General features: G+C 45.3%; 1 protein-coding gene across 5 annotated transcripts in view; it reads left to right on the forward strand.

Moving 5' to 3' along the window:
• The first annotated feature begins 221 nt into the window (after window positions 1–221).
• Window positions 222–26,457, forward strand: part of sash1b (SAM and SH3 domain containing 1b) — a 94,994-nt gene continuing 68,758 nt past the window's right edge. For 4 of the 5 annotated variants that reach the window (XM_023839269.2, XM_023839270.2, XM_023839271.2 and 1 more), the window contains exon 1: window positions 231–1,293. In XM_023839269.2, the coding sequence (XP_023695037.1) occupies window positions 760–1,293 (534 nt within the window). In that variant the 5' untranslated portion in view covers window positions 231–759. Of the gene's footprint in view, window positions 1,294–26,457 lie in introns of all 5 variants that reach the window. The other variant, XM_023839277.2, reaches the window with a different exon arrangement.

Genomic DNA, 26,457 nt, shown 5'->3' on the forward strand with positions numbered 1-26,457 from the left:
AATTTTGTAATGTACTCATCTCTCAATCTTAATATTACACAGTAAAATTTAGAAATTTTGATCTTAGAAAAAGCAAGTCCCCGTTTTCTTTTTAAAGTCCCGCTTCACTATTAAGATATCGAATTATATCTGACAGAGGAGATGCCAATAAGCAATAGAGTTGGCAGCCTCAGACTCGCCCCCCCCCCCCCCCCCCCCCACAACACTGGGTTCAGGTTCCCGTAGCGCTGACTGGTCTCGGCTGCGTCGCTGAAAGAGACGCGAAGGCGTGCGGAACAATTCACTGAATAGCAATGACTATGAGTGCATTCAAACTGGAAAGAAAGGACTCAAAAGACAGAGGGATACGAGGCGACAGGGCTGTCCCTGCAAGAAAATTAACATCGGCTTGACAACGCTCCCAGTTCACCGCCGGGATATTTTGTATCAGACTATGCGCCGGTAGAATTAAACATACTTTTAACTGATTAAAGGGACCTGTGGTAGCAATAAATTTCACCTGGTTCAGCGATTGATCACCTTCAAGGAAGTAACCGTGGAGAAAAAGACGGTTAGGTTACCACAAACTTATTGCAAATTTGAGACAACATATGTAATGTTTGAAATATCAGGAAAAATAAGCGGCAGGGCGCAGATACGGATTTTTGCCTCGTTTATTTTGTCGTATTCGCTGGAGTACCTGCTGTAAGATGCCTGCGCAGCAGACCTGGTATTGATTTATGATCCAGATCAATGAATCGGGAGGTGTAGTACTCTGCGATGAAGCATTCCCACCTCTCAGTTCCGAAAACCATGAGCAGCGCTCCCAACGTGGTTAACGAGTGGCTGAAGACCCTCCAGCTCGGCCAGTACGCCGAGTCCTTTTTCGACAACGGTTATGACGATCTCGAAGTGTGTAAGCAGATCGGCGACCCCGACCTGGATGCCATCGGGGTCTTCGTCCCCACTCACAGGCAAAGGATCCGAGAAGCGGTGGAGAGACTTAAGGAGGAAGACAAAGATGCGGCCGCCGGGCTTTACTTCACTCTCGAGCCCCTGGCCACCACGGAGGACATCTACACCACGCGCACTGAAAAGCACTATGAGACCAATCTCAAAGGTTCAAAGTCGTGGACCGAATCTAACATGGACCGAATCGGGAAGAATCAAGGATATATGTCTGCGGATAGAAACTTGACCCAGGTCAACTGTAAAGAACCAGTCACCTATCCTAAGTTGAAACTCAAGATATTGATTAGGGATAGACTGATTAAGGATGGGATTAACCTCAGCCAACCGCCCTACTCCAACAAGGTAAGAGGCGCAGCTACTCGCATGTATCGTTTGATCGGGTTCCTTGTGGTCAAGTTGTATTATTTAATTAAATAACCACTGCAGTTGATATTTTGTATCTGTGTAACAAAACTTATCGAGGTATCTTGAGTAACATCGTTGCACTCGTTGCGCAACCAATTTCGACTTGTTTTTGAAGTCGCGATTATGTGGAGCTGATGAAGTCGTCAAAAAAGTTAAAGGCTGAAACGTACAATTAAATAGGACCTGGGTTTAATGATCCTCTAGAAAGATACATTTTGTTCGGCCGGTAAAAGAGTAGAATTTACGAAAGGAAGTTCTGCAAAAACTTAATTGGTTAAAACTCTCACTCAAGCAAATGTTGACGGGCACTCCGGAAAAATATCACACAAAGTTGATCTTAATTCCTCTGATTAAGTCTAAAGTCATCTTTCTGAAATGCCCAGGAAATGAAGTAGATATGTCTGTCTAAACTGTCAAACAAGCAACAGCTCATTTGTCAGAAGCATGTTAAATGGTACTAATCTGCTGTTGGATTAAATTGGTGAACCTACATAGGTTTTACTTAATCTATTTGCTGAAAACGGTCTTTATTGCCTGCATATTTATCTGTATAGTTGTACTTTAGTCTTGCAATATTTCCGTGCTAATGATCCGTTAAAGGGATTCCCGTTATTTACTTAGTGGCTGGGCTCAGTTATGCTGAATCCCATACTAAGATGTTGAGCGCTTTGGTCTCGTTAACTGATGTACTGTATGTGGTGACATTTATAAATACTCAGCTGTATGACTGTCCTATACCCTTGCGGAGGTCTTATAGATGTTTGCAATAGTTGGGTTTGTAAGACCCTCAATTAATTCAGCCCAGCCTGTCAAGTGCTTTGCAAACTGTAGTTTTGAAAAGCATAACCTATATTTAGGCTCTGTAATGGTTCAAAAACTGGTTGTGGGAAATCTGGTTTCTCTGAGGGGAGGGGGGCGTTTCTGGTTAGTTTTCTATTGTGACACATAATAATTGGCGTAACTGCCTCACTCCAAATATAGTGCAAGACATTAAAAATACATAATTGACGAATATAATTATCAGTGATTCAGGGGATCGGTGCAAAATACTTTACCAGTAGCCTCACAGGTGGCGTTGGTTCGAATCCCATCACTGGCTCTCTGTAGGGTGTTTGGTGGTTGCACGGTCTGCCTTGGCTTGTGCATGGACTCTATGGGTTCTCAGGTTTCCCCCAGTAGTCCAAAAACATGCAGTTTATGTGGACTGGAATCTCTAAACCAGCCATTATGTGCTATTGTTTGCATCAGCGCCTGCCTTGTGATGGACTGGCATCCTCTCCAGAGTGATCCCTACCCTGCTTCCTGACTTATACTCCAGGCTCGCAGTGATTCTGTGTTGGACGGCTTATGGAAAAAGGATGGAATCGTGAATGAAAAAAATATTAACTCTAAGAATGAAGTTTGCCACAATGTTTTCAAATGGTATTTTTTATATTTGTTCGAAATCACATTTGACATTATCCCATACAAATTGACATGTGCCTCAATGACATTTGTATTCGTAAACAGGGTGATTTGGACGGATATGTCTGCCAGAATGGGAACTCGTAAAATACCAGTGTTTCCGCTCTGTCATGCACGGTACGGGTGGTGCACCGTGGTCTGTCGGATTCCAGCGGCTTGTGGCCGCAGCGGACCGGAAGCGCTGCCATGGCTACGGAACGTCCGCGAGGCTGGCGGGTTGACTCCCCGGTACGGCTGTCCCCCGGCCGCCTCGCCAATGAGACTCTATTATCCATCACCGCAGTCGCTAATATTGTACAAGCTTTTCATTTATACCCTCGTAGAGTGTTTGCCGGGGTGGGGGGAGAAAATGCTGCAGATGTTGAAAGTGGGCAAGGGAAGGCGATCATCCCCCCCAATCATCTCCTCCTCTCCCTTCGGGTCTAACCGTCCCATGAAAGCCGTGTTTGTGTTGGTGCTGCTTAAGTACCGTTTAAAGGACTAATCAGCAGACAGGCACCTGCTCCTGAAAGCGCAGCGACCCGGGAAACGTGCGAACAAGGAGCGTCGTCCTGGAGTGGGACAGAAGTGTCTTGGGGGGGGCAGCTGCAGTGAAGTCTTAGAGAGGACAGTGGTCTGAGGAGCGCTTCGCAAACAAATACGTCCAGCAGTTAAAGACCAATAGCGATCAGTAGATAAACACGCCCATCGCCCTTAAAAAGATCACGCCTCTCAACGTTTCTCTTCAAACGTTTTTTCTCTGATCGCCGTGTGTGATGGGGATCTCAAAGACATCTCAAGACCAGCCACTCAAGTTGTTTGGCTTTCCTGACAGAAGCCGCCGCGGGGGTGGGCTGGGAGGATCCAGAGAACAGCTTCCGTGATGAAAGCCCGGTTGTCATTAGCAACACACAATTTGACTGAATTTGATGTTGCCAGAGGCTGGTTTGTAGAGAGCTACTCGAGCGTTTACCCAAAGAAAACTTGCCATCCACTTTAAATCCTCATTTATTTTATGTAAAATGTGCTGCATATTAAGATGAAAAGGGACTTTATGTGTAAGCAATTGGCACCTTGCAAATTCCTCAAAGGATGAAAAAAATGTAAGGGAGAGGTGTGGCATCACCTCTTTGTTGCGGAATATTTTCAAAATAAAGTTATTAGTAATTAGAAAGCTGCCTTACTCTCAGAAATTGAATTCTCACGCAGTAGGGTTGCCCAGCATATACAATTCATCAAAGTCTATTAGAAGTGAAGCGTTTTAACTATAAGGCCAAAGGTTAATGTAAAGGTCAGAAATTTGCCCCAACTTGTCTATATGAAGGGGGGAGGGCACTTGTTGAGGAATAAGGCAAACATTTCCACGAATGTACTTACTGCAGCAGCGTTAAGTTGACACATTAGTGGCCTGTCACTTTATTGCCATCTGCACAATTATTAATGCCCATTATTTATCGCTCTGATGTTTTTGTTTGTTTGTTTGTTTGTTTGTTTATTCACTCATTCATGTTATTCAGTCTTGCTTCCAGCATTGCCCAAAATTGTAGACTTTCCAACATTGTGCACATTTATATTGTGTGTTGATCATAGCTGTCAAGTCTCCCGTTTTGGCTGGGAAACTACTGTATTTTACCCCTCTTTCCCGCCGTCCTCCCGTATTAGTATTTTCCCGTAAATCTCCCATATTAGAATATCATTTTAAAAAAATCTTCTGCCTCTCTAAACTGAACTGCCAGTAGCCTCATGAGAACTGCCACCTGCAGTAGTCTGCAGGTCATTTACAACATTAACCAGGTCATAAATGCGGAGGTTAAAATGGCAATGCTGTGTGCCAAAAACAACGTTACTTTCACCTTCTGTGACGACTACAACAAGGATACAAAGTCTGCAACAAATCTGTATAATAAGTCATTAGTGAATGCCAGAGAGTCACATGAGTGAACATGAGAAATTAAAAGAAAATGTGTAATGAAAATAAAATGTAAATGACAAGTGGTTATTTTAGATTTCTTGTACACCTGTCTTAAAATGTAAGGGATACTGGAGCTTGGTTGGGGTGGTGGGATGGCTCGCGGTGGGTGCCGGAAAATTTCCCTTATTTTCAAATCCAAAACTTGACAGGTATGGTGTTGATCAGAATCAGGATCAGTATGTTAACTCGTACAAGGTTTGGTTCTGGAAAATTGTCTCTCTCAAGCTATACAAACAATATACAGACAATGAACCTTATGTATGTTTCACCTTATACATGTTGTTATACCTTGATTTTTCTTTTCTTTTTTTCACTTCTCCTGTCCTGTATGCAGCACCACAGTCCTGTGGGACGTTAATTCACGTCAGTGTATGTTGTGCTGTGTCACGCTATATCCTTGGTGTGACAATGAAGCCCTGCTAGGATTGACTGTAGCTGTCTGTGTGCTGAAATCCACCCAGACCAAAGAGCTCTCCTTTATTGTGGCATTTAAGGTCCGCAGCAATAAGGCTGGACAAATGGGAGTGACGAGCAGAGCTAATTCACGCCTTGGCTGAAATCTCCCGCCTTTCTTCTCCTTGAAGGATCATCTGCCTCTTTGTTGTCGGTGAGACTCGTCCTCCGTCAAATGGCTAGGCAAGTCTTGGGGCTCTTTCTTCCTCTTAAAAGGAAGGCAGCTGTGTTCCGCCATATGTGTCGGGGTGTGGAGGATGGGATAGGTATCTCCCGAAAGCCCCTCGTATCTCGTATTAAGACGCTTCTTTGTGATTGGACTTCTTTGGGCTAAGCCTCCTCTCAACACTGGTCATGCCACAGCTGTGAGGATTGCCACATTTAGATGTCTGTGCTGCAGAACACTGAAGTCCATCATGTGGGACCTTTAGAATTCATCATTTCCATTGAATCTGGAATATGTCTGTATTAAGTTTTATAAATATTTGAATACATTATGATTCATTTGCATTTCCAATGCAGTATATACTTAACATTTTGCTCAGCTAGGAGAGTTGCGTCCTTTTTAATTTTATCCCATAATCCTCTTGTGCTTGCTTCAGATTCCTTAATGAGCTACCTATTACAAGTCTGGTCAAGTCGCAAGTCCTGTCACTTAATCAGTGCACCACACGGCTACTGATGACCACCTCCACCCCCCTCCCCCAACCACCTACCCAAATTGAATATAGCACGTTAAATTGGGTTCTTCCAGGATGGAACTATTCATTACACCTCCCTCTTTCAGGATTACAGACGTACATTTTGGCAAGCCTTTTATCCAAAGCAACTTACAGATATATTCATAGATTTATGCTGTATCATGAAAATTAAACAATGAGCTCTGATTTGTTATCTGGTAGAATTTAAGCGCGCGATTAGGAATTAAGAAGTTGGATCACAGAGGAAGTTTGACATCATCCTTCTTAAAGGGCCGGTCGCTTGTCCCATCTGTGGTGCTGCAAAGTGTTTTGAAATCTATGATCTAGCATCGCGGCTCTTTTCTTCTGTCCGCACTTGCCTTTACCTTCTTAATCCACCGCTTTTCGACAGCTGAGTCTCACCGAGTCGGCGCAGCGCTGCGTCAACAGCTGACATCTGTCTGCAGCCCGAGGAATTGGCAGCTGGGGGATCGTACATCAAACCCCAATCTGATTTCTTTTCTCGCACTATCAAGTGGACAGGACAGGAGTGATCCGTTAGTAAAGCCGCCAGCCCAGTCGACCTGTTTTTCAGCACAACTTCTCCCCGTAAATGAAAATAAGAAACCCAGGAAATGTTTTTTTCTAAAAATGCATTTTTAGCTAAATCGCTTTGCCAATAGCCTCCAACCGTGGACAGCAAGCCCTGTTTAATTCCTAATGCAGTTTTTTTTTTTTTTTTTTTGCGTTTTTCAGATTAGTGGAGGTTATATGTCGGTCATACGCAGTATCATATAAATTTCACAGTTTCCCACAGTTTTTCCACGGAGTAATTTCTGTTCAGCATTGTAACGCTTTCCTCGTGTATCGCTCCGGAGTGTAAAGAGCTGGAACAGAGCCAGCTGTTGGTCCCCAAATGAACAATAACCTGCAATCCGCCATGGAAGCTTCTCCCCTCCAGATGTTCCAATTCATGGGGTTCTGTAAATAGCATCATCTGCGAGTCGGCCGTTTAGGGTCCTCGACGCTGTAGCTGAGTCCCAGGCCTGTGTTCTGTATGCCCCCCCCTGCTGGGTTCATTAGTGCCTTCGTTTTCCCAGCTCTTATTGGTCAGGGCTGCAGACACCCTTCTCTGGAGGGGGAAACTTCATCTGCTCCATTTTGATGAGGAAAGTGTTCAGGGTTTGGTCGTAGAGAGCGGGGGAACAGAGGGGTTGCCTGCACAAAGGATGCTAAAGTCTCCATCTCTAAAGAAAAAGAAGGGGATTTAGAATCTACCATTGTACTTATCTTCTGTTTATTTGAACTGCAGACTGAAGGCAATAAGCATGTCTTTGTACAATATTGGCATGACAATAAAACAAACTTAAATAAACAATCTGTTCTAGGATCAGTATAAAAATGCACATCCGGCAGCAGATCTGAAACCTGGCATCTGACATCTTCCGAATGTGTCGTGTGACGCTGCTTTGTGGTGCTTTCAGACCTTTGGAGCTGGGAGCTGTTCTGGCTCCGGAGGCTTCCGGAATGATTCGGTGCACGGCCTGGTGAGGAATCCCGAGCTGTGTGTTCATTAGCACGCCCGCCTGCCCGGTAGTCGGGGTGGGGGGGGGGGGGCGGGGTTTGAGGGTCAGTCTCACCGTGCTTTTCAGAAACTGAGACCCATAATAAGGGGCCTTTAGGTCACCCACGTGGGCGGGTGTCGCTTCCTGACACGTTTCATGACAAGGCGATGAATGCTTCACACCGAATCCAAGTGGGGAGAGATGGTCAGCGAGGGGGGGGGGGGGGTAGGCGGGGGAGGGTGACAGGCTGTAATTACAGGGTGAGATGCTCCTGACAGGTAATGAGTGTGCAGGCATCCATCAGCAGCTGTGTGCAGGAGTGATTAAGGAGATGGACTTGAGATTTCATGTCCAGATCAAAGGCTCTCTCTCTCTCTCTCTCTCTATCTATCTATCTATCTATCTATCTATCTATCTATCTATCTATCTATCTATCTATCTATCTATCTATGCATATCTGTACCTTTTCATGTATCTTGTTACGTTTCACTGCATTATCAATTGCTAACTTATTTACTGAGACTTACTGTATTATCCATCCATCTATCTGCTAACCTCTTCTCCTGGTCTTGGTTCTGGAGGTGCCTTCTTACAATGTAAGACAATATCATATCCTATTATGTGTTGTTCTATATCCCCCCTGTTATTCATCTCAGCTGAATGATTTCAATTGGGGGAGGGGTGGCCTGTGGCTTGGTGTGTTTGGATGCTGTGCCTGTGAGCAGTAGGGCATTGGTTTAAATCCCAAAGTTGGCAGAGTGACTTTTGGTTTTGGTCCCCTGAGCAAGGCCCTCAACCCTTTGGTGCTCTAGGCCAGGGTTCCCCGGGTTCCCCGTTCAGTCCTAGAGGGCCCGAATTCGAAAAAGTTTGCAGATTTCCCTGCTGGAGTGCATCTTAATCAGCTAATTGCCAGGTTTAGTAGGTGTGTCTGAGTAGGGGAATCTGCAAACTGGCCCTCGAAGACCAGAATCAGGGAAGGCTGCTCTAGGGACAGGCTGACTCATGCTTTCTCAAAAGAAATGTGTTACCTTGGGGGGAAAAATGTCTTCAAAAATTAAATGAGAAATGAATTGTAAGATGCCTTAATTGTGCAAAAGGACTTTTGAGCATAGGCTACTCTATTCTATTCTATTCTATTCTAACCCTTTTAGAATCCTTTGCACCTTGCAGGTAACCTTAAAATCCTCCTTAAAATCCTCCTTCCAGCTTGGAAGAAGGGAGCGGTGTTACTATGGAATGATGGGGGGCTTTTGCCCCCCAGGTCACGGCTGCCGAGATGGCTAAGCTCCTAGCTGAAGCTAACAGGGTAGCCACATCCCCCCCTCCCCCCACCCCCACCCCCACCACATCCATATCCCACGGGAGACGGGGGCAGACATTGCAGTCCAGCCGGTACACCCCCTCTTGTGCTCCCCCTGGGCCTGACACGCTTAATACGCTCATAGCCACCCCCCCCCCCCCCCAGCAATAAGCCACAGAGACTCTGACTCGCTCTAATCTCTCCGCAGTGAATTGCAGCCCGTCGAGATGTGAGGATGAAGGGCTTCAACCTTTTTCCTCGACTTTGCTGGGTTCCCAAAATCACACCTGAGGCTAGTTCTGTCCCCCCCATTTTTTTTCCCCAAATCTTGTCCCTTACAGCAGCATCTTCTATCTCCTTATCCTGACCTTGGGGGGGGGGGGGGGGGGGGGCTTCACACAATCCCACCCCCAGATGGGGTGTCAGTTCATACTTTCAGCACCTGCATTTCAATCTTTTTGCCTGACAGATCATGCTGTAATATATTTCAGTATGACGAAGTATTTGTTATAGTACATAACTGTTGTGAAAACAGCACAAGGCATGGCTGGATCAGAGCCGCCATCGCTGGATCATCTTCACAACATCATGAAGGACACTGCACACCCTGAACGCCATCTGTTTGAGCTCCTCCCACCAGCCAGGCACCACAGGTCAATCCGCACACGCACAAATAGATATAAAAACGGCTTCTTCCCAAAAGCTGTGGCTCTCTCCAATTCAGACACCTCTCCATTCTGAGCGACTGATGTGCCACTATTAGTGGAGTATGTGCAACATTACTTAGGTGTCGTTTCAAGCCAGCGATTATGTGTAATATTTTACACCAGCCATACTCTTTTATTCCACATCTGTCACATCACCCCCTTTGTGAATTTATGTTGCTGATGCTTTTTGCACCCTTATGTTAGTGGTATTTTTATATTTCGTATTGCCTGTATTTTATATTTAATGCTTATGTTAGTATTTTTGCATACTGGATGTTTTTTATATTCCTGTCTTCTTTATTGTTTGCATATGTGTGAAGTTTTAAATATAAACGCACCATTCGAGGTTGACACAATTGCATTTTCATTATGTTTGCACAATGACAATATATTTCTTCCATACTTGAATACATGCTTTAGGCATTAGGGGAGCTACAGTAAAGGGTTCATTTGTCACCCAATTCTTTGCTAAAGTACTGCAAGCAGCCCTTCAGTAACTGTGGTGAGTGACAGGAATCAGGGCATAGAGTGCTGTGTGTGTGTGTGTGTGTGTGTGTGGGTCCCCATTCATGTTCTGGTCTCAGTACAGCTCTGACAAATACCAGAGTTCTGTGTTTTGGGGAAACAGACATGTAATCAAATTCACGGTAGAGCCAAAGGATGAATCATTGAATCTCATAATAATAATTAGCCTTTTTAATTCATCAGTGCAAGAGGCCACTTATCTGGCCAGGACCTGCAGGTGATCTCAGGAAGCAGCTGGAAATAGGATATGGGCCTTAAATCAGAATCACATGTTCGTGTTCATTTTATTGGTTTTTGACAGAACTCCATGGCAACACAGAGAGAACATAAGAAAGATGTTTGTACACTTAAACCAGGGACTGGAGATGAACCTGCAGAAGCAGATACAAACCTTGACGATACCCTCTTTACTTTGTCAGTTACGGCCATCTTCCTTTAAAGAGCTCCCAAAATTATTCAATCACTGCCATTTTTGGATTCAAATATGTCTCTTCCTGTAGTTAACAGCCTTTTGCCTTTTGTGTGAAATGTAGTGAATGAATGAGTGACTTGAAAACAGGACTGTGTGCAACATGCTTTCTCTGTCGATATGTTTGTGGGAGCAATGCCTGCTTTTTTGTTTCCATTCACTTATGCATGGCAAATATTCAGCAACATGTCATTGTACCTAACTTAGTGAAACATTGCATTCATTAATTTAGTACAGGGGTGGGCAATCTTATCCGCAAAGGGCCGCTGTGTATGCAGGTTTTCGCCGCAACTCCCTAAGAAGGTCACTAATTAGAGGACTGATTGGCTGAAGAGTCCTCACACCTGGGTTTGAACAGCTGACCTACAGGTTATCCCAAAAACCTGCATACACACCGGCCCTTTGCGGATAAGATTGCCCACCCCTGATTTAGTAGATGGTTTCATCCAAAGTGACATACAGTCGAGAAAGCATTGTCAGCCAGTCCCTGGAATAAATGTGGTTAAGGACTTTGCTCAAGGACCTATTGGTGAACTCTGCTGACCACGGGATTTGAACAAGCAACCGTCTGATCACATTGACAACATTCTAACCCACAGAACCACACACTGCCCCCAACAGACCAGATCTGCCATATGTACATGTTTTCAGCACAGTGGCAAGGAGGAGGGAGGTAAAATCCCTGGAAAGAGGAGTTACCTCACAGTTTGTGCTGTTCTAGGGCTGAGAGTAGCTGTCATGGTCTTTCAAGCGGGTTCCTGATAAATTTCAAGCGTCACTGTTAAAAGAACTTAAAATGAGAACAATGGGGCTGTCTCAGAGACAATGACAGGTCGTAAAACCTTTCTACTGGTGGCCATTACGATATTACACAGGATACGGAGACGTATGAATGACTCTATAGTTCACGTGAAATTTCTCCTAATAAGGTCAGAAGAGTTCTCTGGGGAAAAAGGGACACTGTTAATGTTAAGGGACAGAGCAACACAAAAGCAACTTTGCATACAGAAGTTTACAACTGAGTGAGTACATATCAACAGCCACCCAAACGGGATATTGAGGCAAGGGGAAGCCACGTTCCGTGTCTGTGAGCACAGGGATTATCCAGGCTTTGAATAAAAAAAGCTGTATTGCATTAAAATTAAGGACGCTTTAGAAAGTGGCTTCTTAAGCACATTGCCCAGAGTTGGCTAACAATAGACTTTGTCGCCGCTGTGGCAGAATAGTCATTTGAGGGAGGATTGGTCATTTTAAGAAGTTCTGCAAAAGCTAAATATCTGGTGTGCTTAGAGTTTGGTACATTGTGCTGGTGCCAATGAACAATGGGATCAATAACAATGCGTCTTTTGTAACGGTGAAATAACTGTTAAGTACACTGCCTGGCCAAAAAAAAAAAAAAGTCGCACACTTTAATATTTCGTTGGACTGCATTTAGCTTTGATTATGATGCACATTCGTCAATGCTTTGTTTCCACGTGCTTCAGCAACATCTCAACATTCTTTCTTCATCCAGATTTGCATCAATTTCTCGTCAAAATCTTGTATCGATGATAGGTGAGTTGAGTCACTCCATAGTCGTCTTCAGCACAAAGATTTTCAGTGGGGTTAAGGTCAAGTCTCTGTGGTGGCCAATTCATGTGTGAAAATGATTCCTCATGCTCCCTAAACCACTCTTTGACGATTTGAGTCCAATGAATCTTGCCATTATCGTCCTGGAATATGCCCATGCCGTTAGGAAAGGAAAAATCCATTGATGGGATAACCTGGCCGTTCAGGAGATTCAGTTGCTCAGCTGACTTCACCTTATTGCTGCATAACGTTGCTGAGCTGCAATAATGATCCAATCATTGGCTCTTAAGGACTTGCTGATTTAAATTCAAATGGCGATCATTTTTTTGGCCCGGGCAGCATAATATGAAACGAAATGTTAGTGATGGGAAAATTATGTTATGATGTTTGTTAGTTATGTTTCATTATGTGAAACTTTCTGCCTCGTGGGTTGCAATTTTCACCCCCTCTTCTCCACTCCTCGTGAGGCGGAAAATAACGCTGCAGATTGGAGAATAATCGCGGGCAGTAAAGTCCCCGAAGTAGCGGGCTGCTTATCTGTAGACATATTTTCAGCCTCGATTCGCGGGGCTTGCGCCTCGCAGAGGTACTGTATCATCGGCGGGACGGGCGGGCGCTGGGATAATCGCGCCGTTCAAAGCTTATTTTCCCCGATTGGCAGACTGCCCTTTGCGCACACTTGAGGATTTATGTAAAACTGTATTTTCAGGAGTACCTAGACTACAATAACATGTTAATTACTTCCTTAAATAGTATTGCTTTCAAATATAAACTCCATTAGAAGCTTAAAACTAACGGTTTGACTTGTGAATACCCAAGCATAATTGAAGAAACCATTACGCGTCACAGTCCATACACAATATGTACTAATACTTGCCAAAATAAAACCACAAGTGCTGCACATTGTTTCTAATTGTCTAATATTTAATAAATTAAATGTTTTCAACCTTCTATGGTGGTATATAGTAGATAACCCATTTGCTAGTCTTCGACACACGTGATTAGAGGAGTTCAGCTTATAGATGGGGTTTCCTTAGTCACAAGGTCCTGTCCTACATTTTAAATCTCTTGTAATCATCTTAAAGTATTTATAGTCAATGCATAAAAACGGACACCGAAATTCTGATCTGCATTTCTCTGAATGGTGCATTAAATAGTAAAAAACAATAATTAATAAGTACATACAGTATACAATGTATACAAAAAGTGCCAACCAACTGCCTTTCGCACCGTTATCAGGTAACAGCAGAACCTTGTAATGGATTTAGTCACTCTACTCGACTAACCTTGGCGCCAAGCTAAAGTTGTTTTTTTTTTGTTGTTTTGTTTTTTTTAATAAACAAGCATGTCTTGGGGTGTGAAAATAGGTTTTTAACTAACAAGTAAGTATATCAGGCACACAGAGTACATAAAGTGTTTCTATGAATTCAGAGGAGAAGAAATTGAAGGAAATGACAATATTGAAAATTAGATGACTTTCATCACAAAAGACACTAAATTCCTCTGCCGCATTTCCGAGATAATGTTGCTGGGCTTCTGGTAAAGCAGGTTTCACCAAACACTAGCAGCAACACCAATTTTGCAGAATGCCTGCTTTTCTGTGGGAGAGATTAATCACAAGCCTTTGGACTTGTTTTATTTATAGATTATGACACGTTTTACACTGGAATCCCACCCAGAGTGTTTCCTTGTCCCCTCTGTTTACTGGGATAAAATCCAGTTTACCCACATCCTTGTTCTGGGTATGTGGGTAACGGCAGGTCCGTCCTTGATATCCATCTCGTAGACTTTTATCACAAAGCAAACAATCCTTTTATCAGTGACAGACATTCGTTAGCATCCTCCAATAGACGTGTGGTTGCTACAGACACGCCGCAGAAGCATCCATCTTCATTTGCGGGGTAGATGTCTTATTTATGAAGTGTTTTTAAGCGTAATTGTTTGCTCCCCGACGCCGGCAAGTATGTAAGCAGACAAATGGGAGTGTGTTTCGGGGGGGGGCTATGGAGCTGCAGGCAAAGTGTCTCCCCCACACCTCATTTCATGGTACGCTGGGCCGGCCTTCTCCCTAAAACACTGTTATTTCTCCGGTGCATTTCAGCACCAGATGCTCCCCCCCCCCCCCCTTACTTATTTCTGCATAGATGCGTCACACCAAGGCCAACCTGACTGGCCAACCAGCGGGTCGTACCACGGGACGAATGGAGGGGTGGCAAGTGCAGTCTCGGGATACAGTACCAGTGCAGAATAATGCGGGAGATTTTGGCACCGATGTCATGTGATCAAAGTGATTTTACCATGATCTCATGACTCTTGGGGGGCCCCCACTGAGTGAAATAAAAACACAAGCGTTTCATGTGACCCTGTGTTTGTGTGTCCAATAAACAAACTCTGCAGCACCGCCAATTCGATTATCAGGCGGCCATGCTAACGGCTAAGCTAACTCCTAGCCTCCCATCGCGGTTCCAAGGCTCAAAACCATTATGTTACCGTCAGCATCTCACGGCCAGCTCAGGGTGTGGCTGCTTGTTTCCCGTACCGTGTGAAATAAGCTCAGTTTATTCGTGTCGTGTCATGGGGACACAGGCTCATAAGCAAAATGACCAAAGTTTTATGTCAATATCTCTCTGTCCAGGAATTTAACATAAACCAACAGGATTTTAAGGGTGTGTGAGCTACAGTAGAAGGACCTCCCAGAAAAAATAAACCTACACACACAGGACTTAAACATAGGACAAGATCCCCTGTGTCTGGCTTTGGCTGAAACGACCATCAAACAGACCTGTATACAAAACAGACAGACCTGTATACATTAATGCAGGAACTAAGCACAGGCGGTGGGAATACGACCCAGCCAAAGGGGTGAGCAGCTTCTTGAGGATTACTTTTGTGTTTTAGGTACTAAGAATCGTAGCTCACTTTTAAATGATGTATTATGTTACTACAATGGTAATTTACACTGCACACCTGTTCTACTCCAAGCCTGTTTAAATGCAGACTTTTGGATTAAGTCCCACAAAAAAACGTGCATACGAACTGCCTCTTCACCAATAAACGTAGGCTATACAAGACCCGCTCTTTCACTAAATAGCAGCGATTTGGTGATACCACTAATTTTCTTTTTGATCCAAAGCCAGGTAATATCAAGGTTTTACGCCAATACAGATCTTCCATTCCCACCCTGTTGCAGCCCCTAACCCATCAAAGGGCAGGTCTCCATTTGCATCATTAGTTTGCAGGACCAACAATCGCTGTTATACAGTATGAATGTGCACAGATGTTTCAGTTTTAGTTCCTGTTTAGAAGATTGCTTGTATTTCTGCCTTTACATGCAAGACTTGATGACATCGTCACTGTGTGTGTGTGTGTGTGTGTGTGTGTGTGTGTGTGTGTGCGCTGCACGTTACTGAGCGTGTGAGAGAGTGAGAGCGACTGAGCTGCCCCGTGCCCCCCCCTCGCAGACAGGCAGACTGCCCCGTGCCCCCCCCTCGCAGACAGACAGACTGCCCCGTGCCCCCCCCTCGCAGACAGACAGACTGCCCCGTGCCCCGCCCCTCACAGACTGCCCTGTGCCCCGCCCCTCACAGACTGCCCCGTGCCCTGCCCCTCGCAGGCAGACTGCCCCGTGCCCAGCCCCTCACAGACAGGCAGACTGCCCCGTGCCCCCCCCTCGCAGACAGGCAGACTGCCCCGTGCCCCGCCCCTCACAGACTGCCCCGTGCCCCGCCCCTCACAGGCAGACAGGCAGACTGCCCTGTGCCCCGCCCCTCACAGACAGGCAGACTGCCCCGTGCCCCGCCCCTCACAGACAGGCAGACTGCCCATTGCCCCCCCCCCCTCGCAGACAGGCAGTCTGCCCCGTGCCCCCCCTCTCGCAGACAGGCAGACTGCCCCGTGCCCCGCCCCTCACAGACTGCCCCGTGCCCCGCCCCTCGCAGGCAGACTTCCCCGTGCCCCGCCCCTCACAGACAGGCAGACTGCCCCGTGCCCCCCCCCTCGCAGACAGGCAGACTGCCCCGTGCCCCCCCCTCGCAGACAGACAGGCAGACTGCCCCGTGCCCCGCCCCTCGCAGACAGGCAGACTGCCCCGTGCCCCGCCCCTCACAGACAGGCAGACTGCCCCGTGCCCCACCCCTCACAGACTGCCCCGTGCCCCGCCCCTCACATGCAGACAGGCAGACTGCCCCGTGCCCCGCCCCTCACAGACAGGCAGACTGCCCCGTGCCCTGCCCCTCACATGCAGACAGGCTGCCCCGATCACCCATCCATCCAGTGTCCCTGAGGCATTTTTGGGAGGGGTTAAGGACCTTGTACAAGGGCCCAATAGAGATGTAGCTATTCTGCTGAGCATAGGATTCAAACCGGCATTCAATCTCAGGTACAGAGGCCTAACTGACTGAGCCACATGCTGGCCAACAAACAATATCGAATGAAATATCAGCCGCCTCCAGTCCCTTGGCCTTTATAATGACAGACAGCAAGAATTAGCTCATTGTAATGGCACCCATTGTAATGGCACCCTGAGCAGGGATTGGACGGCGGTACCCGGGGGCAGCAGGCGGGCCTGGACCAGTGGATGCATGACTTCAAACATAAGTGTTAACATGTATGACAAACAAACTGAAAACAAATGCGGACATGGAAGAGAGGAAGATAAAGACCAGCAGAGGAGAAAGTCAGGCTGGCTACAGTTCTGGGGAGTATTTTTCTCTAAAAAGCTCATTGAAAAACTAAACTAAGGACAAGAGATGCTCCAAAGATGGTGAAGGCCCATTTGGGAAAGAAGAGGCTCATTTGCATTCTGTAATATATCCCCTGTCGTTTCTCTGGAGAAGAGAATCATTCCCGGTGCAACCTCCATGCACCAAAGACCTTCCCGATGGTCGGGCGGCGATTTGTACACACCCGGCTTGTTGTCACGCCGTCGTGTGACATCCGTGACCTTACCGAAGGTCAGCTACTCGAGTCAGAAGTAAAGGTCAGACTCAACAAATTTAAGCTGGAAGGGAAAAATGGCCTCAGAAAAGGAAAGTCCTCATATGGTAAGACGGTGCATTCATCCATCCATCCATCCATCTCCTAACTGCATATCCCAACCAGGGGAGTAGGGAATTGCCTCATTTATATGTGACCGCATTCTTGTTAATGACATTAACAAAAAAACTACCCTTTCATAAGAGGGAGATTGTGGCACTGGCTGAACATCTTCATTACGTACAAATGAAAGCGTCATTGTTTTCCACGTTACGTTTTCCTAATGCATGGTTATTATTGTGCAATTTAGCCACGCAGCGATGCATAATTTCAGGCAATTTTAAATAGCTTATTAAGACATACTGGCATGCTATGAAAGTCACCTTTGCAACAGTATTCACAAGGTGATACAGCGAATATGTCTTCTTGGAAATGAAATAATTAAAAACCCCTGTTTTCGACATTTAAAAAACCGCATGTGTTAATAAGAGGGAACTAAAAAGCACTTTCATGTGGATGAAAGATGTTTGTGAAGCGAGCACTAAAGGGGAGATGCTGATTTTTTTTTTCCGCTTGTTTGCAGCTGTTCGCTGCCGTTTTGGTACAGAAAATCCCCCTCAGTCGGCTTATAAATATTTCAATTAGCCACCTTTTTCACTGATGTGGAAAGCGGGGCTGCTTCACGTCCCTCCGCTGGAAGGAAAGAGAAATGGATTCTTTACACCCTCCCGTCGCCGGTTCAGAGAGAAGTCAGATGAAGGGGGAGTGTGCGACCGGAAGGGGGGGGGGATTGTGGCTCAGGAGCGTGATTAAACGATGCAGGAGAGCAGATACGGAGACGCTCCAGTAGGGCTGCAATAAATCCTCGTGATTTGGGGACCAGAAATCGATGCATTAGCGCACATTTCAGGTCCCCCGTAATAGAAAGGACGTAGGATTTCGTAATATAATAATGTAATATTTACCCCATAAATATTTACTTTAATATTTAAATTTACAGAGGCAGTGACTTTGACGAATAACTTATGGTAATAGATATTTAATATGCAAATGTGCATTCTGTGCACCTGAAAAAAATTTGCGCTTAATCTTGTCATGTTAGTTATCATGAATAGTCGTATTCAGATTCTGTATTATTATTGTACGGAGTACAATGGAAATTTAGCAGCAGTGCAGTCGGTGCATCAACACAAAAGAGTAATATGAGCAATTCTGGATATGAGACATCACAAGAAATGGTGCCATAAACCCAGTAAGGACCTGTCTACCATAAACAGATGAGTAAGGTGCAATAAATGCGATTTCCAGTGCAGTTAATTCAGATAATGCAGTTGGATGTAAATATTGCAGCAGCGTTTATACTGAGCATAGTGACAAAAATTGACATATGGAAATTATTAGACATCACACAAGATATGACACAATAAGACAGTGAGTTAGGATAACAGTAAATTAGGATATCGCAGTGAGGTTCTTGTGTGGCCCCAGGCCAGTGACGTAGTTGACAGTGTTCAGTTCACGTCGGGTTCTGGGGTAAAAGCTGCTCCTTAGGCTTTCTGTGAAACTCGAAGCGTCGCGTCTCGTTTGTCATTCTTCGATTCCAGGTGACTATATAGACAGAATTCCCCAATCAAACACTGTAAAACAGTCATTTAAATGACAAGACCTTGACTTTAATATTTCAAATATCAAATATTTCAGCTTTTCTTTCTAGTTTAGCTTTAGGTACTAAATGTATTTCTTCTACAACATGATTCTGATTGATTTTCCTTATGATTCTGCATTCATTTTCCTTATGATTCTGCATTCTTTTTCCTTATGATTCTGCATTCATTTTCCTTATGATTCTGCATTCATTTTCCTTAACCAGAATGTAAATTAGCCTGCAATCATTAGCTTTTAAAATAGGGCCATAAATGACAGAATTTTGTGGCACTGTGTCGTATATGTCCGGGCAGCAGCTGCTTGGGGAGCGACAGGAGAGCCCTGGGGTAATTGGCTACTTGGTTAAGATTCATTTATAGAAGAGCCACACATTAATGAGGGATTATGACCGCAGGCGAGGCAGAACCTGCAGTGATTACAGAACTCAGATGTATTCTTTGGCCGTAAATTAGCTCGCTAACTGTAGGGTCGGCCATCGTCGCTTGAGTCTCTGGCCCATATGGCACATTTCAGCAGTCGCCCCAAGGTGAGCTTGGCTTTTGCATTAGATGGAAGGATGCTGGATTTCAGCGATCATAATGACTGTAATATAGGAGTACTCTAAAAGCAATTATATATCACAATGTTCTGTATCAGCAGATTCTGCATTGGGAGGTCGCATTTCATTCCATCACTTCATCTATTGAGTTAATGATGCATCACTGCTCTGCATGGCCTGGAAGTCTGAAAGTTCTATTCAACGTTACTATGACTTTTAGGAACTAGCATCCAGCGTCCATGCATTATTGAAATTAAAAAAAAAAACCAAACAACTGACGTTCAGTCACTAAATTGTTTGTGAAAATATACACGAGAGTGGCAATTGAGAAGTTCTGGACAACTGCCTTTAACGGCTCCTTTTGAAGCCACAGTGTCACTTCACAGAAACGCATGGACGCGCTCATTACTCTGGAGAACATGAGAAGACTCTGGCCAACGCGAAGAAACATGTAAGTCCTACGTGGAACTGCAGCTTGGCAGCTCTGTCACTGTCAGCTGTTTCCCAGCGAGATCTCAGAGGAGACATCCTCATTTAGATGGAGAAATTCAGAGCGACCGGAGCCTGCTGCAGCACCGGGATGCTAATTGCCAGAGCTAATTGGATTAAAAGCTGCCTGTAGCCTGTCATCATGGGCACACTTGTTAGCCTGCTGCTGTAAGGGAGGGAGACTGACTGCCCAAGTGTACGGTTCAGCTTGACTAGTGCGTACCTTCATCCCAAAGGGACTTACATACGGCCGAATCTTCTTCTGAACCTGGACTTACCTTGGTTTAATAAATATGCATTAGGACATACTTTCCTGGCAGGTAGCAGCAGTATGTTCAGGATCGTCACCTAGAGATTCATGACAAGGAACTAAGCCGTTACTGGCGGGGTCTAATTTTAATTAAAATGAATGAGAACACACTATTTCAATTAATCAGTGTACATTGATTTGGGGGGTCTAAAGCGCCCCTAAAGCAGTCCTAGTATGTCCTGAGTATGACACAGGTTATCTTTAGCATTTTAAGGCATATTACACCTCTGATCCTAGACAGGAGTTTTTGTTACCACCCCTGACTCTGAGTGTGAAACGTTTTGCGTCGTCTTCCTGTGTTTTCACGTGGATTCCATGTACGTGGTCCAAAAACATGCGACCGTGTAAACTGGTTTCGCTGTCCATGGTGTGGGTGTGTGTGCACCTTGTTAAAGGCTGGTAATACATTTAGAGTGTCTCCTGCTTCAGGCCCAGGTTCCCAGGTCACCTTGCCCATGTACGAGATAAAGTTATGAAGATGGATGGATGGATGGGCAGGCAAGAGCGGCCTTTATGGCCAATGTGACTCTTGAGTGAGTTGACGGTCTAATTCAACTTGACAGGCATGCAGTCCGAACATTTACTTCAAAACTCAAGCTAACTGCATATCCAGTAGGAATTTTGCCAGTCAGCGCTGTCCTTATAAACCAGAGCATTAACACAACACAAAAGAGGTTATCCGGGAGGAACAATAACATTTGATGCTCGATGAAGCAGCTCTGGTGTCTGTGATTTTACACCTAGCAGTGTTAGCCACCAGAGTAGGTCACTCTTACCCTAATTCCTGCCAGAGGCTTGCCCTTCAGCAACAGGGGTGTCTAAAACACATTTATCACACTGACAAGAATTAATTGCCAGAGACCTCCATGCACGGCACATGGTAGATTTACGTCCTACACGCGCAAAAAGAAATCAAGCCAGCGGCTCCATTGCTTCCCACGCTGATTTATTTTCGTCAACGTTTCAATTTTAGGTAAATAATACCGATTGAGGACCCGGGAGAGTCTTAGGGGTCATTTAGCAGCAGTAAGTGAATTGGGTGTCTCTTTAGTATTCTGCACGACACAACCTCTTTCGGACTTTATGGCCCCGCAAGCAAGATCTGCCATCTGCCGCACCTCGCGGGCTAGAATTAATCTCTAGGAAGTGGCATCCGGGGCGAGTTGCCCGTCAGCGGCAGATCCCAAGTCACGGGTGGGACAGAAAAGCCATAATGCATTTGAAATCGCAAGATTACTAATTATTTGTGTATTATAGTGTAACGGTGCTACAACATGTTCAAGCAGGCTTTGAAGGGGAAAGGTCTGTGTTTAGTGCAGTGGTTCTCAATCCTGTTCCTGGCGGCCCCCCCTGCCAGAATATTTTCATTCCAACCCTACCTTAACCAGGCTCAGATGGTCCTTAATAGGCTAATGATGAATGTGGCAGGTTGAAAGCAGTTTGGGTTGGAATAAAAACATTCTGGAAGTAGTGGTCTCAGGAACAGGATTGAGAAGCACTGGTTTAGTGGAAGTGCAGTGAAGCAAAGGCTGGGCTGGGCTGGTCTGTTCCTAGATGAACCCCCCCCATATGCACCACAAGTTTTTAAAACTCTGGGAACAGAGCTAATGTCATGCTGAAATGTAGAGTCAAATTTATTTCACAGGTGCTCCGCTGAAGGCTTTGAATGGGTCGTCCACTTTTGGCTGGACTAAACAAATTTCAGCCAATGAATGAAGCATTTATTGCTGTTGCTTTTCAGCATAGAGCATTTAGGGTTTATTGTTTCAGCCTGAAGCCTTCTGAAGGTCGAGTAACGACCCTCTGAAGCAGACCCAGATCCGCTGATTAATAAAATTCTGATTTACTATGAATACCAAACGGCCCCAAATCCCAGATCTTTCAAATCCCGTCTGACTTTTCTTAAAATGCCAGTGATTTCATGTCATCGTGGTTTACAGCGTAGCACGCAGTCTAAGCAGACGGCAACTCAAAGGGTCAAGTTGAGAAGCCATTTTTAAAGTCGATTGCAAAATGCGTTAAATGTAATGTGTCGTGAGAATTAAATATTTTTTTATGATACGGGACTTTTTTGGCATGACACATAAGCTGATATCATATGCTGAGCTTGAGAATGGATCAGAATAAAAGAATCAAAAGTTGTAAAAAAAAATTTAAATAATGGGGATTAGATGGGAAAAGGCCTTCAGTTTCCAGCGAGAGCCCTGGGTTTGAGTGCTGGGCTGTGTGGTCTGGTCTGCCTGCTATGCTAATTCTCTTTGAAAGTGGCAAATCTAGATTTAAGGGTTTTAGTGAGCAAGCTGGTAATTTAATGCCGGCATTTGGTTCCTCAGATTAGTTTCTTGGGTTCAATGCAGCATTGCTCTGAAAAGTTTGCGTTTCTTTTTTTGTTGCTGGTGTTTGCGCAGCCTGTTAGCAGACTCTCATTTGGCAGCAGCTGGTCACACTTTCCGCTTGTCGGCATAAATCCCCCATAATGCCCTCTGGTTTGATGAGGGGCTGGATTTCACCGCACTGGACTACATGTTACTGGCAGATTCAGCACCTTTAATGGTCTCCATGAGCTTCTCTGCATTCTGTACCGTTACGGCACATGAGAACCAGGCTCTCACGCTGTGAATCCCAGAGCTGGGCTGACAAACTCTGCTTCTGGCAGCACGGACGTCTGCTGCGTTTTATTCCGAAACATTTCCTTTCTTTAATTGGTCCAATTATTACTTAATTTCCCCTATTACTACAGCACAAAAGGCGTTGAGGTATTTCCGGGATATGCACCAAAACAGCTGGAATCTTCAAATGCACTTTGTAGCCTTTAAAATAAGATTAAAAATAGCAAAATGAGGTAATTAAGGAAATATTGTGGAGGAAAAAAACATGACCCTCCACCTTGCATTTTCCCTTACAATTTTTTTTCAATAAATATCCTGTGTTGTGATACAGAACATGTGTGAAGGGTAATATTTGCTAAACATAACACCAAGTTTCCAGTAATTTGTGGTTCGTGATAAAGAAAAAGAAATATATAAATATTTATGTAGTCTACAGTCATTTTCTCTAACACACTGTCCACACCACAGTCTCCATGTTACTGGTGTCGCTCACATTCCCAGCTAAGGGTTAAGTATATAATTACTTAATTCCCATTTGCAGGATCTGGACCCGGAACAACCTGCATACCGATTAATCCTGAACGTCTCTCGATTCTCTGAATCATTCAGTAACAAACATTTCTGTGACTCTCTCTCTCTGCTTCCGCTCACGGATTCCTTATTTGCATGTTTGCTTTGATTGCACGACGCTTAAATATTTATAAGCGCTGCCAAATTAGCATGGCGCCTTCACCTTGTCATGTTCTGCTGTAGATTTACCTCACAGTGACCTGGGGGGGGCGGGGGGCACCATGCACAGGATTCTCTATTGTAATATAAGCAGTTCAGGATGTCGACATCTTAATGCCAAATCGTCATAGCGTCATTCCTGGATCAGTCATCCAAACAGTGCTTCCATCCTCCTTCATTTAGCTGTTGTGCTGACGCTGTGCATCACATGTGACAGGGAGGCCGTAGAGTCATCAGGCTGACAAACTATTTTTACTGACAGATGGCTTGACCTGTACAAGAAGAGCTCATCATTATGGTAATAATGCTTCAGTAGTAGTACATTTGGACAAAAGTATCTAGTAAATAAAGTTAAAGTAAACATAATATAATAGCATCTCAGCAGATTGTCCAGGAGAAAATCTCCATCCAGTGAGTGTGATCTGAATCCAGGTCACATTTATCGTGCTACAAATATCAACCTTAGATCCTGTGATCTCAGTTGGGAATGGCATGAATCCATTGCCGGACTATACCGCTTTTTCTGGGAAGAGTTTCACTTTCAAGTTCTGAGTCATCAGTGATTGCAAGCCTGACTGAAGTACATTGTGCCAGAAAATGGTGTTTTTGAGAACCTTTTATCGCAAACCTTCAGCAATAATGACTGTTGCAGACGTGAAAATGAGACATAACTGCTGCAAAATCAGTTATAGCTCAATGCAAACCGAAGACAATTCGGTTATCCTGTAATAGGTGTGCCAAGCCTGAATTAGATAACCATGAGAATTAAAAATGGCATGAAATATATTCTCTGCGGCTCGACATGATTGACTTCAATAACAGGCATCAAAGAAGTGAATGTTTGTCTATTTTTAAGTGTCTCTTCTTGGATTCACAGCACTTAAGTGCATTTCACTTTCTTGAGGTCTCTCAGGGAGAGCGTGCATGTCTTGAAGGAATAATCACTGGAAATACATTTAAAGGACCAGTGTCACCCAAGTGTCTCGTCTGGTTCTCCGCACCAGAAAATATGCCGTCATTTATCTTACTGCTCGTTAAGCATTATGGCACATCGAGTTCCTGGGTGTGACAGAGCAGCAGAACCGAGCCAATGACTAACTTTTGGGTTTATGATAAAAGCCCATTTTAGAACATGCTAGAATGATAGTGATCATTCTCAGCACGACACAGGGATCTTCACAGCTGAGATCCGCAGCCGTCTTTCTGCTCCAGCAGGTTTCAACAGCCTTCCTCCTGCGGTCCAGTGCTTCCCATAGCTCCCAGAATCAGATATCCATGTCTGTTCCAGCTGATATTAACCTCAGCAAAGCTGCCTGACTCTCACACCGTAACTGTATTGAATTAATTCTTCTAGTTCATTCTTTTATACATTAACTGCCTCAGTAACACTGTATTTTTATATGATTTTTTATATGAAAACTCACTGCCATGTGAAATTTATCAGCTATGAATTATCCCTGAGAATCCATGTTTGGCACATTCTAGGGCTATAAAGATATGTTAAGGCCTAAAAAACACTTTGTTTTTATTTATTGTAAAAATCTTAATTGGCATTGGATTCATTTTGCTACACTAAATACTGCTTTATTCCATCTATCTTCCATAACCGATTATATCGATGTGAGACTGGAGCACATCCCGGGAAAACGGTACAAGGCAGGAGGACGCTGAGGATGGGAGGGGGACGCTGCGGACGGGAGGGGGACTCTGCGGACGGGAGGGGGACGCTGCGGATGGGAGGGGGACACTAAGATGGGAGGGGGACGCTGCGGACGGGAGGGGGACGCTGCGGACGGGAGGGGGATGCTGCGGACGGGAGGGGGACGCTGAGGACGGGAGGGGGACGCTGCGGACGGGAGGGGGACTCTGAGGACGGGAAGGGGATGCTGTGGACGGGAGGGGGGCGCTGAGGACGGGAGGGGGACACTGAGGATGGGAGGGGGACACTAAGATGGGAGGGGGATGCTGAGGATGGGAGGGGGACGCTGAGGACGGGAGGGGGACACTGCGGATGGGAGGGGGACACTAAGACGGGATTTGTCTGTCACCATGCAGAGTCACAGACGCACTGCCATGCGGGAGGGTATGGATATTTCAGGGGAGGGACAAGGTCATGGCAGAAGCCCTTCTATACAACTGTATTTTATATTATTAAGAGTAGAAAGCAGGTTTGCTGTATGTGTCTGAGTAGCAGAGGCCAAGAGAAATGGTCACGCTCTCGCATTACTAGCTGAAATGGTCACGCTCTCGCGTTACTAGCTGAAATGGTCACGCTCTCGCGTTACTAGCTGAAATGGTCACGCTCTCGCGTTACTAGCTGAAGTGGTCACGCTCTCGCGTTACTAGCTGAAGTGGTCACGCTCTCGCGTTACTAGCTGAAGTGGTCACGCTCTCGCGTTACTAGCTGAAGTGGTCACGCTCGCGCGTTACTAGCTGAAATGGTCACGCTCTCGCGTTACTAGCTGAAATGGTCACGCTCGCGCGTTACTAGCTGAAATGGTCACGCTCTCGCGTTACTAGCTGAAGTGGTCACGCTCTCGCGTTACTAGCTGAAGTGGTCACGCTCTCGCGTTACTAGCTGAAATGGTCACGCTCGCGCGTTACTAGCTGAAATGGTCACGCTCGCGCGTTACTAGCTGAAATGGTCACGCTCGCGCGTTACTAGCTGAAATGGTCACGCTCTCGCGTTACTAGCTGAAATGGTCACGCTCGCGCGTTACTAGCTGAAATGGTCACGCTCGCGCGTTACTAGCTGAAGTGGTCACGCTCTCGCGTTACTAGCTGAAGTGGTCACGCTCTCGCGTTACTAGCTGAAATGGTCACGCTCTCGCGTTACTAGCTGAAATGGTCACGCTCGCGCGTTACTAGCTGAAATGGTCACGCTCTCGCGTTACTACCTGAAATGGTCACGCTCGCGCGTTACTAGCTGAAATGGTCACGCTCTCGCGTTACTAGCTGAAATGGTCACGCTCTCGCGTTACTAGCTGAAATGGTCACGCTCGCGCGTTACTAGCTGAAATGGTCACGCTCTCGCGTTACTAGCTGAAATGGTCACGCTCTCGCATTACTAGCTGAAATGGTCACGCTCTCGCGTTACTAGCTGA

The sequence above is a fragment of the Paramormyrops kingsleyae genome, chromosome 14 (genome assembly GCF_048594095.1).
Source record: "Paramormyrops kingsleyae isolate MSU_618 chromosome 14, PKINGS_0.4, whole genome shotgun sequence".
Lineage (NCBI taxonomy): Eukaryota > Metazoa > Chordata > Actinopteri > Osteoglossiformes > Mormyridae > Paramormyrops > Paramormyrops kingsleyae.